The sequence below is a fragment of the Kogia breviceps genome, chromosome 11 (assembly GCF_026419965.1).
Source record: "Kogia breviceps isolate mKogBre1 chromosome 11, mKogBre1 haplotype 1, whole genome shotgun sequence".
In the NCBI taxonomy this organism is placed as follows: Eukaryota; Metazoa; Chordata; class Mammalia; order Artiodactyla; family Physeteridae; genus Kogia; species Kogia breviceps.
This window is the reverse complement of record NC_081320.1, coordinates 68,250,116-68,265,778: the sequence shown is the minus strand read 5'-3', so window position 1 is coordinate 68,265,778 and position 15,663 is coordinate 68,250,116. Positions and strand designations below refer to the sequence as shown.

At 38.0% G+C, this 15,663-nt stretch overlaps 1 protein-coding gene across 9 annotated transcripts in view; it reads right to left on the bottom strand.

Annotated features, from left to right (window-relative positions):
• Positions 1 to 15,663, bottom strand: part of THADA (THADA armadillo repeat containing) — a 312,556-nt gene that overhangs the window by 279,443 nt on the left and 17,450 nt on the right. For all 9 annotated transcript variants that reach the window (XR_010835564.1, XR_010835563.1, XR_010835565.1 and 6 more), the window contains 7 exons: positions 14,353 to 14,534; positions 10,963 to 11,057; positions 8,991 to 9,211; positions 7,248 to 7,945; positions 5,643 to 5,794; positions 4,558 to 4,713; positions 3,712 to 3,834 (listed from right to left, as the gene is read on the bottom strand). Coding sequence is in view for 6 of the 9 variants with exons in the window: in XM_059079306.2 (XP_058935289.1) it covers positions 3,712 to 3,834; positions 4,558 to 4,713; positions 5,643 to 5,794; positions 7,248 to 7,945; positions 8,991 to 9,211; positions 10,963 to 11,057; positions 14,353 to 14,534 (1,627 nt within the window). In the remaining 3 variants the exon portion in view is untranslated. The remainder of the gene's footprint in view (positions 1 to 3,711; positions 3,835 to 4,557; positions 4,714 to 5,642; positions 5,795 to 7,247; positions 7,946 to 8,990; positions 9,212 to 10,962; positions 11,058 to 14,352; positions 14,535 to 15,663) is intronic.

Here is a 15,663-nt window from a genome sequence, read left to right as displayed (position 1 = left end):
AAAGAGCCTGCGCACTGCAACGAAAGATCCTGCATGCCGCAACTAAGACCCGACACAGCCAAATAAATAAATAAATATTTTTTTTAAAAAACACAAATAGTTAAAAAAAAGGACTCTGCTTCCAATGCAAGGGGCATGGGTTTGATCCCTGGTCGGGGAACTAAGATCCCACATACTGTGGGGCATAGCCAAAAAAAAAAAATGCTCTGTCCCTCAAGTATCCTATATGTCATTAATACTAGTGAATTCACCATCCTCCAAATTTTCCCTGTACTCTCTTACCTCCAAGCCTTCCCTCAAGCTGGTACTAGGGAAGAAACTATTCCGATTTGGTTGTCCAGAGCAGATCTGGATTGTAGTCAGGCTCTACCACTTCCTGGCTGAGGACCCTTGGATAGTTTGCTCATTCAACTTTTCCAAGCTTCACTTATCTTACTTGTTAAGTGAGGATAATAATGCCTATCCCACAGTTTCATCATTAAAGATTAAAGGAGAACACGGGTATAAAGCATTTTATACTTGCAAGTACTCTAGCTAACATATTTTTAAGTACTCTAGCTATTATTTAGGTATGAAATAACCTCCTTCACTAGACTAGAAGACACCTTTTCCCACTCATAACCTTCTCTTCTCCCAGCACTCAGTCTGTTGACTGGCACTGAGGCCACCACACACCGCACATGACACCCACTATTCTAATGACGATGATACAACAGTTCCGAAGTTGCAACCTCCAAAAGCCACAAGAGCCTACAGGTGGGAGAAAATATCAGAACTATGAGACTGACTCAGATCAAGACTCTAAAGGACTAGTTTTCAAAAAATATATATTCATAAGCAAAATGAAGAAACCATGCATACATGAAAATTCAGAATGTCAAACCACAAAATCAGTTTTGTGTTTCTAAGTACCTAATTGAGATTTCACAAATGTCATTTTATCCCCTGCAAAAAGAAGCAAAGTGTTTCTGAGATCATCTAACAATGATCTAAAAAGGGCTAAGGGCTTCCCTGGTGGCGCAGTGGTTGAGAATCCGCCTGCCGATGCAGGGGACACGGGTTCGTGCCCCAGTCCGGGAAGATCCCACATGCCGCGAAGCGGCTGGGCCCGTGAGCCATGGCCACTGAGCCTGAGCGTCCGGAGCCTGTGCTCCGCAACGGGAGAGGCCACAACAGTGAGAGGCCCACGTACCACAAAAATAAATAAATAAATAAATAATAAATTAAAAAAAATAAAAAGGGCTAAAATATAACTGTTACACACACACAGTAAATTGCACTATATATACTCTAGTTACTTTTAATGATGCCCAGGAAGGCTTTTTAGAGTGATTTAGAGTTTGCAAAGAACATTTCTTGTTTAATCCTCAAAACCAACCTTTTCAGAGAGGTTACTCATCCCACTTACAGCTAAGTAGACTCATGAAAGTAAGCCAAGTAGTCACTGGCAGAATTGTTACTAATCATTTCCTTCAAGTTTAGGTTGTGACTTTCATCTTTTGTTGTTGAGATTTTACGAAGATGAAGCTGATTTCAGCCTTTGTATAGGAATGCTCTTCTTTAAATGGTTTTTAACCTTTAGTAGGTAGTAAGTATAGCATGGTTCCAATATATCATTTATTATACTTGTTTCCCTAAATGAAATAAAATAGATGAGCTCTGTCCTCTATCTGGGTCTTAGGAGAAAATAAGCATCTGCTTCTGAGAGGAAAGATTTGGAGTAAGAAACCAGTGAAAAGCTCATTCTGTTCTGATGGGACAGAAATTGAAGGTTGTCAAGCTGAGCCCTGGCCCAGACTGGAGCTGCTATATCTGGGGATCCATCCATGACATTAACCTGGTGCCCTGAAATCCAGTCCTATTCTTCAAGTTCACTCCAAAACAGGATAGAGAGGAAGCTCTGTAACTGGACCATGGGCCAAGAGTCACAAACATCAAGCCACTGTTAAGTCATGTTAGACGAAACAGGCTCAGATGTAGCAGTCATCTACCACGGGGAGGGGTGGAGGAATCAGGGCTGCCAATTACTTTTTTAAAGTACTAAATTCATCTGGTTCACATAAGCTGTAAAACATCGAGGTTAGCTCATTAATGTTATTCTTTTTTTTAAAACATCTTATTGGAGTATAATTGCTTTACAATAGTGTGTTAGTTTCTGCTTTATAACAAAGTGAATCAGCTATACATATACATATATCACCATATCTCCTTGCTCTTGTGTGTCCCTCGCACCCTCCCTATCCCACCCCTCTAGGTGGTCACAAAGCACAAAGCTGATCTCCCTGTACTATGTGGTTGCTTCCCACTAGCTATCTATTTTACAATTGATAGTGTATATATGTCCATGCCACTCTCTCACTTTGTCACAGCTTACCCTTCCCCCTCCCCGTGTCCTCAAGTCCATTCTCTACATGAGTCTTTACTTCTGTCCAGTCCCTAGGTTCTTCAGAACAATTTTTAATTTTTTTAGATTCCATATATGTGTGTTAGCATATGGTATTTGTTTTGTCTCTTTCTGACTTACTTCACTCTGTATGACAGTCTCTAGGTCCATCCACCTCACTACAAATGACTCAATTTCGTTTCTTTTTATGGCTAATATTTCATTGTATATATGTGCCACATCTTTACCCATTCATCTGTCGATGGATACTTAGGTTGCTTCCATGTCCTGGCTACTGTAAATAGAGCTGCAATGAACATTGTGGTACATGACTCTTTTTGAATTTTGGTTTTCTCAGGGTATATGCCCAGTAGTGGGATTGCTGGGTCATATGGTAGTTCTATTTTTAGTTTGTTAAAGGAACCTCCATACTGTTCTCCATAGTGGCTGTATCAATTTACATTCCCACCAACAGTGCCAAAGGGTACTCTTTTCTCCACACCTTCTCCAGCACTTATTGTTTGTAGATTTTTTGACGATGGCCATTCTGACTGGTGTGAGGGGATACCTCATTGTAGTTTTTATTTACATTTCTCTAATGATTAGTGATATTGAGCATCCTTTCATGTGTTTGTTGGCAATCTGTATATCTTCTTTGGAGAAATGTCTATTTAGGTTGTCTGCCCATTTTTGGATTGGGTTGTTTGTTTTTTTGATATTGAGCTGCATGAGCTGCTTGTAAATTTTGGAGATTAATCCTTTGTCAGTTGCTTCATTGGCAAATATTTTCTCCCATTCTGAGGGTTGTCTTTTCATCTTGTTTATGGTATCCTTTGCTGTGCAAAAGCTTTTAAGTTTCATTAGGTCCAATTTGTTTATTTTTATTTTTATTTCCATTTCTCTAGGAAGGTGGGTCAAAAAGGAGGTGGGTCAAAAAGGATCTTGCTGTGATTTATGTAATAGAGTGTTCTGCCTATGTTTTCCTCTAAGAGTTTGACAGTGTCTGGCCTTACATTTAGGTCTTTAATCCATTTTGAGTTTATTTTTGTGTATGGTGTTAGGGAGTGTTCTAATTTCATTCTTTTACATGTAGCTGTCCAGTTTACCCAGAATGTTATTCTATAATAGACTTCAAGTACAGCACTGGTTCCGCAACTCAGGCTACCCTAAGAGAAGTTCCAAAGCACTAGAAGGAATATGTAAAACCCAGCTTGAAGGAAAAAAGCACAGAAATACTATTCACCAAGAGTATTTACTTCTCTTTAATGTTTATTCAAAATTGTTTTAGGTTTCTTAAAAATCTGTATATCTAGAAATCTATCACCTACCTTATATTGCTGTAAAGATACAGAAGGGTGCTGTCTGGTTAACTCATTCTCTGGTTCATGTTTGGATTTACTTTGTTCCAGTTTATAAAGTACCTGAGAACTTTCCTGTATCCTACAAAACAACTTCGAGGAGAAGAAAAATGAAGCATACATGAGCCACATTAACCTTAAACATCAGCTTGAAAGGCAAAGGAAGAACTTTCTAAATTCTTTAGACTAAAACTTCAGGCAAGGGGAGTACTGGTTTTTAAACTCAATATTTAAACAGTGTTTCTTTTTGACAGAAAATTAACCTTTACATTTTAAAAACCAAAAACCAAATATTACTGCTAATCAGAATCCACAGTCATAAAGCCACAGTTCTATTTCCCTTAGCTGGGCATGAACCTAAAGATGATATACTCATTTCTACTCTCTACCAACTCTTCACCCCAGAAGTGTGTCAGGTGATTAATTCAAGCTGAATTATTCAATAATGACCATTTCTTTGAGGCACTTACAGGAACGATAAAAATACAAAGACATCCTTCCTCCTCTTACTGAAGTTTTCTTAAAATACCTTATACCCTGAAAACTCCAGTGCTAGATTTTTTTTTTCCTTTCAAAAAAAGAGTTCAAGGATGATTTATTACATCCAAGTGAAAGGACTTTTCACTCTGGATTTTAACTCCAAATACAACTTTATGGAATCACAGAACAAAGCGTTCACAGAAGAGCCACGAATTGCTGTGGTAGTCCAATCCCATGACCCTTATTCCCACACTCTCCTTGGATCTGGGCTCTTTTTAAAAATAATTCCAGAGCAAAGTTCACCACTTTCCTACACTTTCTGAAGAGAAATTTCACCTTTTTAAGAAGAGAACAAATCTGTTGCCGCACTCCTGGAGACTGACTGTTAAGATTGTATGTGATAAAGAACTGAATGCACTCCATTTCTTCTGTGGAAACAATTTCTGTGCTTCTATTACTTTCACAAAGCAAGCCTAATGTATCGATCCGTACCTAAAATACACCAAGCAATAAAATGTTAATTTTTCAATGAAATAAGCAAAGCCTAAACCACGATGGGTTTAATTATTTACATAGGCTACCGAAGGTGGTGGTGGTGGTGGGGAACCTCAGTTTACCCATGTGTACTTCAGAAAGGTTCCATAATCGCAAAGTTCCTGTGGTTATTTCCTATAAAATTATTTTCTTAAATGTGTAAATTGGGTATTTTATTAAAGTCAAAAATCTTAGAGGTTCTTATTCCACAGTAATGCTCAACTTCATTCTTTTTTCTCAGTGACCACTCTGCCCCAGGACCACATCATCTCACTCTCCAATTACTATCTTGAACATCTCACTGGTTTCTTTTTGCTCCCACTCTGGAAACTCATCTCTGTTTCCATTCATGCCACTTCCTGGCTGAAGGCAGAGTGGCTCTGCTTCCCAGTTACCAACTGGATAAAATCTGAAGTCTTCAACCAAGCACTGGAGGCTTCCATAAAATGGACAAAATACTCCATTCCTGCCAAACGATGTCTTTAGTCACCCTTCAGCCCTTATTTACTGTGTCCTTCCATTTTGAGTAGGCGCCAGTGCTTCCCCTCCTCAGATCACATTTATCACTTTCCTACTCAACCACCATCTATACTCAGATCAATCTCTTCTTCTAAGCTTCCCCAGTCTTTATGCATAAAGGTACACTTGTATCTGAATTGTCTTCTAAGAGTTTCCAGTTGTCTTATGCAGGTTTCCTTATTCTCTCAACTAAACTTTAAGTAGCCTGAGTGCAATGTCTATACTCTTCCCTTTCTAGTCATCCTTCTTATGGAGCCCTTAAAACAGTGCTGAGCATAATGTAGGGGCTTCTATATCACACTGTTAAATGAATAAATGAATCAGGGATCTACTGCATGTATGAATTCCCAGTTATTTTGTTTACTTACTTGGCAGTGCTGATGAATTAAGCCTTGCTTTATTCTTGCACTGGACACAAGGTCCCTCCAGGCATCAGTTGCAGATTGAAGATGTCCATGAGCTCTAGCTGTTCGTAGACAAGCCATCAAAGCACCCAGAGCCCCTCTGCTGTCATAAGACCCTAAGGATGGAAAAGATTACTCTTGGCTCAAAACACAGTAACAAAGACCACCACTGTGCTATTTAAAAACTACAAAATTCACATGTTTCCAATTAACATTTCAAGAAACAAAAATCATATTTTAAGCTAAATTCTAACATGAATTAGTGTTTCTATTATAAAATCATTATTTAAAAGGATTTAATAGTTCTTAAATCAATAATTTCAGTAAGCATAATCCACTTATTGTTAACTTAAAAAAATCATAATCTTTGGCTGATATTTTTACCTTTCCCTTGACAGTTAGAAAATAGACCATCAAGTCAATCAGGAAAAAGTCAAGTGAAGAAATATTTAAAACAATAAAAATAACTAAAATGACTTTCAGCTGATAATGGGAAAAACACTTCAGTGGCTAAAGACCATTATTTCTCTAAAAACAAACACTGAACCTCTCTGTATATTTTGGAGTTACTGTTTCTTCTTAGCAAAGGAGATAAAAGGGGGATCACAAAGAACCTCATGCTTTCAGAGGCCAGGACATCAGCTGTTACTAAGGGGACAGGGAGCTCTGGCTCACAGGACACGTTGATTTAAAATAAAGACAAAAAAATAAAAAAATAAAATAAAGACAGCCTAGCTTCAGAACAGATTCATGGATCCTCAGCTTTAGATGGCTTCTCAAAAATGCAAGGACGATTATTGTTAAAAATTATAAATAAGGCTCATTTTTGTGTACAGGAATCAAATTTTCCAGCTATCTCATGGTTATTCTTTGAAGGACTGAAAGATTTTAACTTAAATTTTAGTTAGAAATACTCTTAAAATGTGGTGTAGGGTACCATATTCCTGCTTTGTTAAACAGAATATGATAATTTTAAGACTTACATGAGGAGTCAGGATCATCGTTTTATATATTAATTACTAAATTATGCTTCAATGCAGTGATTCTTTCAAGCTTACTGAGTTTCAATGGGATGCTTATGCTTATTATTCTAAATGACCAGGGAGAGCTGTTTCCTGAGGTCATGCTTCTAAATTTTTTATCTCTTTCCCAGAGACAAATACTTGCTACTGCCAATTTACCTGTCTTTAACCTTGCCTAAAACAATATTTAATTACTATTTCAATCACTTGAATAAGCAAATTATATAAAACACACAAACGTTTACTCCAGTCTGACAACCAAATAATAAAAACTTGGTAAAATGAATTAAAACCTAGTAATAAAGGAAATCTCATAATCATAACTGGGATCAATCCTGAGCCTGTAGAAATGACTTCAGCCAAAAAACTCTATTTAGCTAGGTACAGGAACATTCGTTTCAATCCAAAATTTCTATCTTTAATATCCTCCTTTACTATTAACAGAAATGGTAATATTTAAATTTGCATATGGGCAACATCTGCCTAGGTACCTAAACTTAAGCATACTAACTAGAAATTACTAAAACAAAAAAATTCATTTTCTTACCAGTTTTAGCATCAGCAGAAGTCTGAAGGATCTTTACCATGTAGCTTAAGCTTTCAGGGTTGCAATTCAATAATTTTGGCAAGTAATAATCAATCACGTAAGATTTTTGATCCAGATTTCCCTCACACAGTATAAACAGGAGAGGAGAAACCCAAGTCTCATGCCACTTGTCAATCCAAGTGCTGTCAACAGCCTGGGATTTCAAACAACTCTTATGATTTTTAAACATGGTTTCCAAGAGGTCACTTGCATAAGGCACTAAGGACTGGTCCCCCATCACCTCTAAGATTTGCGATGGAATAGTTTTAGCTAATGCCAAAATATGTTCAATTCCTATGTAATCTACTAAATAACCAAGGCATGTGTACTTTCCTTTACTATGCCATTCCAATCGCAGAAGACTCTCAGTCAGTTGAAAAATGAAACTATCAGCAGCCAAATCTGAACCTGACTCTTCCAGGGCAAGCTGGTGCATTTGGAGAATATTTCTGAATATGATTTTGGTTTGGTGTCTCAAAGCATCCAATGGATGTTCCCAGTGGGTATAGACATATTCCAAAAGTCTCCTAACCACATCTGAATTCCCATTCAGATGGTCTTTTAGGTTTGGGGAACTTGATACAAGGACTTGTATAGCTGTATTAGTCCAAGATGCCAAAATTCTAGACAGAAACATTTCCAGAGTTGACTCCTTGATCCTGAAGAAAAATGAGTCATATTATTTTATACTGACTAGTAAAAGGAATTTCATTTTATAATCACTCAGACTTTAAAAATATCAATACAAAATATAAAGAATGATCAGAAAATTGGATAATTATTACATTTACAACAAAGAATTACAAATCCAAAACAGATCTCAAATTTGTATATGAATCTTTCCATTTCGTAAAAACTAATCCATAAAAGGACACAGGGAAACTTTTGCAGGTGATGGAAATGTTCATTATTTTGACTGAGATGCATCTTTCACAGGTGTTTTAAAATATACTGAGGGGCTAGAGAATATTAGTGGGAATGGGGTTTCTTTCTGGGGTAATGAAAATATTCTAAAGTTGACTGTGGTGATAGCTGCACAGCCCTGTAAATTTACATACTAAAAAAATTGAACTACATGCTTTAAATAAGTGAATTATATGGTATGTAAATTATATCTCAATAAACTGTTATAAAATAAACAATGAAGAGTAATTTTTAAATTACTTTAAAATATGCACAACTTATATCAAAAAAACACAAAATACAATCCAGTGAAGTCAGAAGACCTCATTACATTTCTGGCTTAGGTGCTTAAAAGCAATATGCTATTAGGTAAGCATTTACTTTTCTAAGCTTCACTTTACCTATTCAACAGATTAGATTTCCTATCCTATCTATCAGACATGTGAGGATCACACTGAACTACATCTATGCTGAAGTTATTCATAAACTCTAAAGCTAAACTCTAAAGCATTATATGTATAGAAGTGTTTATATTTTTTTTAAAATGCTTGCATTAGAGACTGAATGTTAAAATTAATTTGACAAGTGTTCGCTACAGGTTAACCTGCACCAGTAACCTCTCTCTCTCTCCCATCATCCCTTTTCCTCCTGTTCTACTTTCATACCCACTTCATTCCCTACACATATCTCCCTTCTAATTTGATTATCCTGATCACTTTTCATTGAATTACTAAGTAAGCCAGCTCAGCTGCCATCTTTTAAATGTCTGACAAGCAAAGAAAAATATGAGACAAAACTTACTGTGAACTCAAGGTGAACAGAACACGCACAGTATCCAAGAGCAGAGCCTCCCCACTGGGGCCCATCCTCCCATCCTGCCAATCCAACATGGTGAGTGTCCCCTGACACAGGAACAAGAGAGCTGACTGGGAGATATCAGTACAACAAAGGCTCCTGCAGCAGTTCAAAAGCCACTCGGGGATGCTGGTGTGGTCCACTGAACGGAGAAGCAAACTACTAATCTGGAAAAATATGACAGAGCTGATACACATAAAGCCTCTAAAACTTTCCAGATATCCCAAAATATAAATCCAAAATTCTCTTTCCCCTGAAAAGTCCTAGGAAAAACACTGAATCTAAAGGTGAAAAACCACAAGTGTTAAAATTATTCTATCAAGAGGAAAAAAATTGAATCTAAATACATGAATGGTTTTGCTGGTTTGAATGTACTGGGAGAGCACAACACATTGCCACCTGCAGGTGGATGAGATTATTAACTAATGCTTTTTTAGAGGTGATTTGAGAAATTAAAATTTTTAACTTTATCCAATGATAATTACTTTGTGTGAGCTCATAAAACAGTATACATCTATTTTGTATAAAGTCATTTTGCTCTTAGTAAAGAACTAAAATAAGTTCCTACATAAAACAGTAAGGAAAAAAAAACTGCTAGTACTAAATACAAGAACTGTATTATCAACTTACACCTTCCATACAAACAAATTCCCTGAACAATTGATTCTAGTACAATATTTGGGTTATTCTTAATAAAAATAACATTTATCAAAAAGTTGTTACTGTATATACCTATACATTAATCTCTAATTTTAATAACACAAATATCTTTTATGATACTAAGAGATGGAGCTGAACAAACAACACTAGAAAAAAACAAGGATATATACCCAAAAATGTTGATAATGATTATCTTTGTGAGACAGATTTACAGGTGATTATTAATGTCTTCTTTCTGCTTTATCCAAATTTTTGGAAGTCACTTATTATAAGGGAAAAAGGTCACCAGAAAGATTCTGACTATGCAAAAAAATTTTTTCATTCACTTCTTTAAAAAAGTTTTTTTTAGGGGCTTCCCTGGTGGCGCAGTGGTTGAGAATATGCCTGCTAATGCAGGGGACATGGGTTCGAGCCCTGGTCTGAGAGGATCCCACATGCCGCAGAGCAACTAGGCCCATGAGCCACAACTACTAAGCCTGCGTGTCTGGAGCCTGTGCTCCGCAACAAGAGAGGCCGTGATAGTGAGAGGCCCGTGCACCGCAATGAAGAGTGGCCCCCACCTGCCACAACTAGAGAAAGCCCTCGCACAGAAACGAAGACCCAACACAGCAAAAATAAATAAATTAATAAACTTCTACCCCAAACATCTTAAAAAAAATTTTTTTTTTAATTAATTAATTTATTTTTGGCTGCGTTGGGTCTTCGTTGCCACACGCAGGCTTTCTCTAGTTGCAGCGAGCAGGGGCTACTGTTCGTTGTGGTATGCAGTCTTCTAATTACGGTGGCTTCTCTTGTTGCACAGCATGGGCTCTAGGTGCATGGGCTTCAGTAGTTGTAGCATGAAGGCTCAGTAATTGTGGCTTGCAGGCTCTGGTGCACGGGCTTAGTTGCTCTGCAGCATGTGGGATCTTCCCGGACCAGGGATCGAACCCGTGTCCCCTGCATTGGCAGGTGGATTCTTAACCACTGCACCACCAGGGAAGTCCCTAAAAATATTTTTTAAAACACGTGTTGGGACTTCCCTGGTGGTCCAGTGGTTGAGACGTTGCCTTCCAATGCAGGGGGTGTGGGTTCAATCCCTGGTTGGGGAGCTGGGATCTGCATGTCTTGGGGCCAAAAAACCAAAAAAACATAGAACAGAAGCAGTATTGTGGCAAATTCAATAAAGACTTTAAAATATGGTCCACATCAAAAAAAATCTTAAAAAGAAAAACGTGTCTATCAATAAAGTATAATTCTAAAAAGGAGATGGACTTACCAAATCAGGAATCTTTCCAGGTGGATGAAACATAGTCTTAATAAACAGAATAACAGCTAATCCAGATGTACTCTTAATTGTCTGTAAGAGGTCATCTATTTGGCAAAAAAGTAGAAAGCATGTATTAAATGATGATGGATACTGTGCTACAGTAGAAAGAGCAGATGCCGTGGAGTCAGACAGTCCTGGGTGCAATTTCTAGCTTGACCACTTCCTAGGTGGATAGGCCTTGATTAAGTTATTTAACTTCCCAGGGATTCAGCTTTCTCTTCTGTAAAAGGGGAAAAATATAACTCCTATCTGACACAGTTGTTGTAAGGTCGAAGTAAATAATGAACATAAAGGCTTTTATGCCCAGCACACAAATAATCAATGTGATTCCTTCCTTTCTCCTCTAACATCCACTCTCTTTTCCTCTCCATCTACTCCCTCTCAGCACATCTAGCAGCAATACCTCCTATTCTCGCCCTTCCACTGATGCCTCTGCATCCCAGTCCCCATGGTACATTACTTTTTCTTAAAGTGATTTCAGGGCTTGTGTAAAGAGCCCACATCAGAGCTAATTACAAACTTTGCCCTCACTGGCACTGTACCCAATGTAGCCAAACAATCCCGGCTTACTATCTTCTTTTTGTTTTCTATTAGCCTCTGGTTTGTGAGAAAGTAAACAAAATAATACAGTGAATTATTCACCTTGGGGTAAGAATTATGAATACCTACTATAAGCTGTCTTCCAAAAATCTATTCTGCCCTTTATTCCTGTTAACGAACTGTGACTCTGGGAGATCCACGTGCCCAGCCAAAGACAGGATACCTGTTTCCTCAATCTTCCTTGCAACTAAAGGTACCATATGAGGATTCAGGCCAATGGGATGTAAGGAGCAATCTTTTGACTATTTTTGTTCTTCCAGATTAAAGGTAAAGATGCAACTGGTCCTCCTTCCTGCCCTGAACACAGACAAGGGGTCTGGAGACAGAGCAGTTATATAGTAACCACGAAACAACAAACATATGGATGAAAGCCAACATGCTGAAGACAGCAAAGCAGAAAAGCAGAAATGTTTGGGTCCCAGACTGCCTACAGTAGTTCTGGATCACCTGCCTCTGAATTTATCCTTATGTGGGGAGGCACATTTAATTAAATCCCTGAAGTTCAGTTTTCTGTTACTTACAGCTAAGCACTTTACTGATACATGAAGCTTTAAAATCTTAGGGAAGAACAGCATTGATTAGGGGCCATCAACTTTTCAGAAATGAGGTTGCCTCACATTAAATTCATGTCTTCTCTGCATTTCACTGAAGTCTTTTTTTTTTTTTAGATTTATAAATTCCTCTTTTCAAATGTAAATAGGGCTTCCCTGGTGGCGCAGTGGTTGAGAATCTGCCTGCCGATGCAGGGGACACGGGTTCGTGCCCTGGTCAGGGAAGATCCCACATGCCGTGGAGCTGCTGGGCCCGTGAGCCATGGCCACTGAGTCTGTGCATCCGGAGCCTGTGCTCCGCAACGGGAGAGGCCACAGCAGTGAGAGGCCCACATAGCACATACACACAAAAAAAGTAAATATCCTCTGAAAACATGTCTGAAGGAAGAGAGGGGGAGACAGAGAGAGAGAGAGAAAGGAAAGAAGGCAGGAAGGAAGGAAGGACGTTAAAGAGAGGAAAGAAAAAAAAAATACTAATGAGACAATATAGTTAGGACTCTCACTAGTTACCAGGGTTAAGAACATATAAACAATGAGATACTATTTTTTTCCCATCAGCCTAGCAAAATCAGAGTCAGTTACTGCTTTTTTACAAGCAAGAGCTCTGAACAGATCCCATTAATGTTTTTTTAATTAAGTTAATATTCATACATACATTACCATATAGAATAGGAGGTAAAGGGTGAAAAGGTAATACAGCCTTTTATGTAGATACTTATATGTTTAGTATAACATTTTTGCTAATCTTATTGTAATATAAAACACACATACAGAAAACACCCAAAGCAAATGTATAGCTTAATGAATTATTAGAAGGTTAACACCCTTGTACCCACCATCCAAGGCAAGAAATAGAACTTGGCCACCCAGCCCAGAGGGCTCATCCACATGCCTCACCCCAACCACAAGCTCCTCTCTCTCACCCTGAGTAAGCATTATCCTGACTTTCACAGTAATGACTGCCTTATTATTTTTAAAGTTTCGTTAATCAAATGTGCATCCCTAGACACTATAGTCTCGCCCATTAAAATTTTTTTTGATATATCCTTTAATCTACAGGTGCCCCTTCCATCCTTTTTATTATAATTTCTGTTGAATAACTCTGTCCTTTTAACCTGCAGAGTTTCCCATAATCTGGATGTTTACTCCTAGTGTGGTTCAACACTTTCTTCTGTCCTCTGTAATTCCTGCAAAATGGCAGGTGACCTAGAGACGGGGTCAGTCTCAAGTTCAATTCCTTTGGGAAGACTACAAGTGGTAAAAGCGGACTCAAAAGCAAGAGGCACGTGTTGTCTGGTTGTCTGTTTCTGTAATGTTAGCAGTTGTTGATGCCTAATGCCTACCTCAAGTCACTGGGGGTAACAAAACGGTGATATTCTAATTCTATCATTTCATTTTAACTCCTTAGTTGAAACACTTTTATAAAAAGACACTTCCTCTCCTTGATAAGCCTGCAGATTGCCTCACATTTGTCTGTTTACACTGTAAACCTTACATGCAGGGAACAAAGAACAACCACCAGCAGAAGACTTTGCAGAACTCTCTAATTTGGTACATTGTTAAGTTTTTCAATGCATGTATGATATGTAGAAAGATGTAAAAGAAATAAATTTGGAGAGACTACTTGGTGTTATACTGCCATTCCCACTGTATTTTTATACTTTTTGGCAGCATTAAATTTTTTTACTAAATAGACAAAAAAAAGAAAAAGGCGCTTCCTCTCATTACCTACTTGGTTTACTGGTGGTACAGTGCATATGGACAGAACCAACATGAGATATAAGGAGGAATAATGAACAACCCACAATGACCACTGTCATTATCTGAAGGTAACACCTGCTGCTAAGGAGAAATGCATGGGTTACACTAATCTTCCCAGATTGTACCTCCAAATTTGGAAATTTCTCAAGAATTTTCTTTTGCTTTTTAAAGTCTGTGGCTTTTCAACACTAAGATTGTTGGGGTTTCTTCTTTGTATACAATACACACATGCACACACGCATACACACATTTAGAAAAGTCCTTCAATGTTATCCCTTGTTGAACTATAATCCAGAACCTTTTGCCACTTTGAGGGGCTGGGGGAGAGGAAGTTGTATATCTCAGTTAAGTATCAAATATTTCATACCATTAGTAGCGAAGTGACTGACACTCAATTGTAATCATCATTTGTATTTTTTCTACTTACCATCGCTTAAAAACTTGGTAAAAATACTCAGCAATCCACACATACTTTGCCATGTAGGAGAACTCTTCAAATGAAGTCTCTGGAAACCTTGTACTTTCTGTATCAACATCACTGAAACTCTAATGCCTACCAACAAGTCATTCATCAACTGAGTTTGAACAATATGATTTCCAGCCAATTTTCTACAACAAAGAAAAGAAATTATTACAAAAGAAAAGTCAAATTAAAATGTCACCTTTTCTATCTCTCTTCAAAATAATCCCTCAATCAAAGGGCCAAAATCAATTTTAGATTATAATCAACATTTATGCCTCTCTCTTCCATTCCCATAAATATTCCAGTTATGTAGACATTTATTGCAAACTTCCAACACTCTTTTTTTTTTTGATTTTTAGCTGAAGCATTTCAGTTTATTTCACTGAATAAGGTATTTTACATTTGTTGATAACTCTCTACTTTGTTCCAAGTGACTTATGTGGCTTGCAAAAATACATATAAGATTAAAAGAAAGAATCAATGGAGACAAAAAAAGAACATATTAAAATGTAACTATAACACAGTTGACCCTTGAACAACACAGGCTTGAACTGGGCAGGTCCACTTTACATAGATTTTTTTTCAATAAATCCATACTAAAGTATTGACACTACATGATCTGCAAGCAGTTGAACAGTTGGTTCTCAGATGCAGAACTGTGGATACAGAGGGCCTACTGTTAAGGTTTCTGACTTGCACCTGCATGGGGTTCAGCACCCCTAACCCCTGTTAGAGAGTCAACAGTACTCAAAACACATACTGTGGGCTTCCCTGGTGGTGCAGTGGTTAAGAGTCCGCCTGCCGATGCAGGGGATACGGGTTCGTGCCCTGGTCCGGGAGGATGCCACATGCCCCGGAGCGGCTCGGCCCGTGAGCCATGGCCGCTGAGCCTGTGCGTCCAGAGCCTGTGCTCCACAACAGGAGAGGCCACAGCAGTGAGAGGTCCGCATACCGCAAACAACAACAACAATAACAATAACAACAACAAAAAAAAACCAAACACGTACTGTGAGCACCTCTAAGGTGGGTTAGTGAGAGCTGAACTTGGCGCTCAGATTCAGTTCTTGCTCCTCATCACTCTTAACTTACCTCAAAATTTTCCCATTTTCTCAGCTAATGACTAACCTCACTTCTTCTTTTTAGAGTAAAAATAACAAATCAGGAAAAATTGGTACAGTCACTGTGGAAAACAGTATGGAGTTTCCCAAGAAAACTAAAAATAGAATTACCATATGATCCAACAATCCCAATCCTGGGCATTTAGCCAGACAAAAC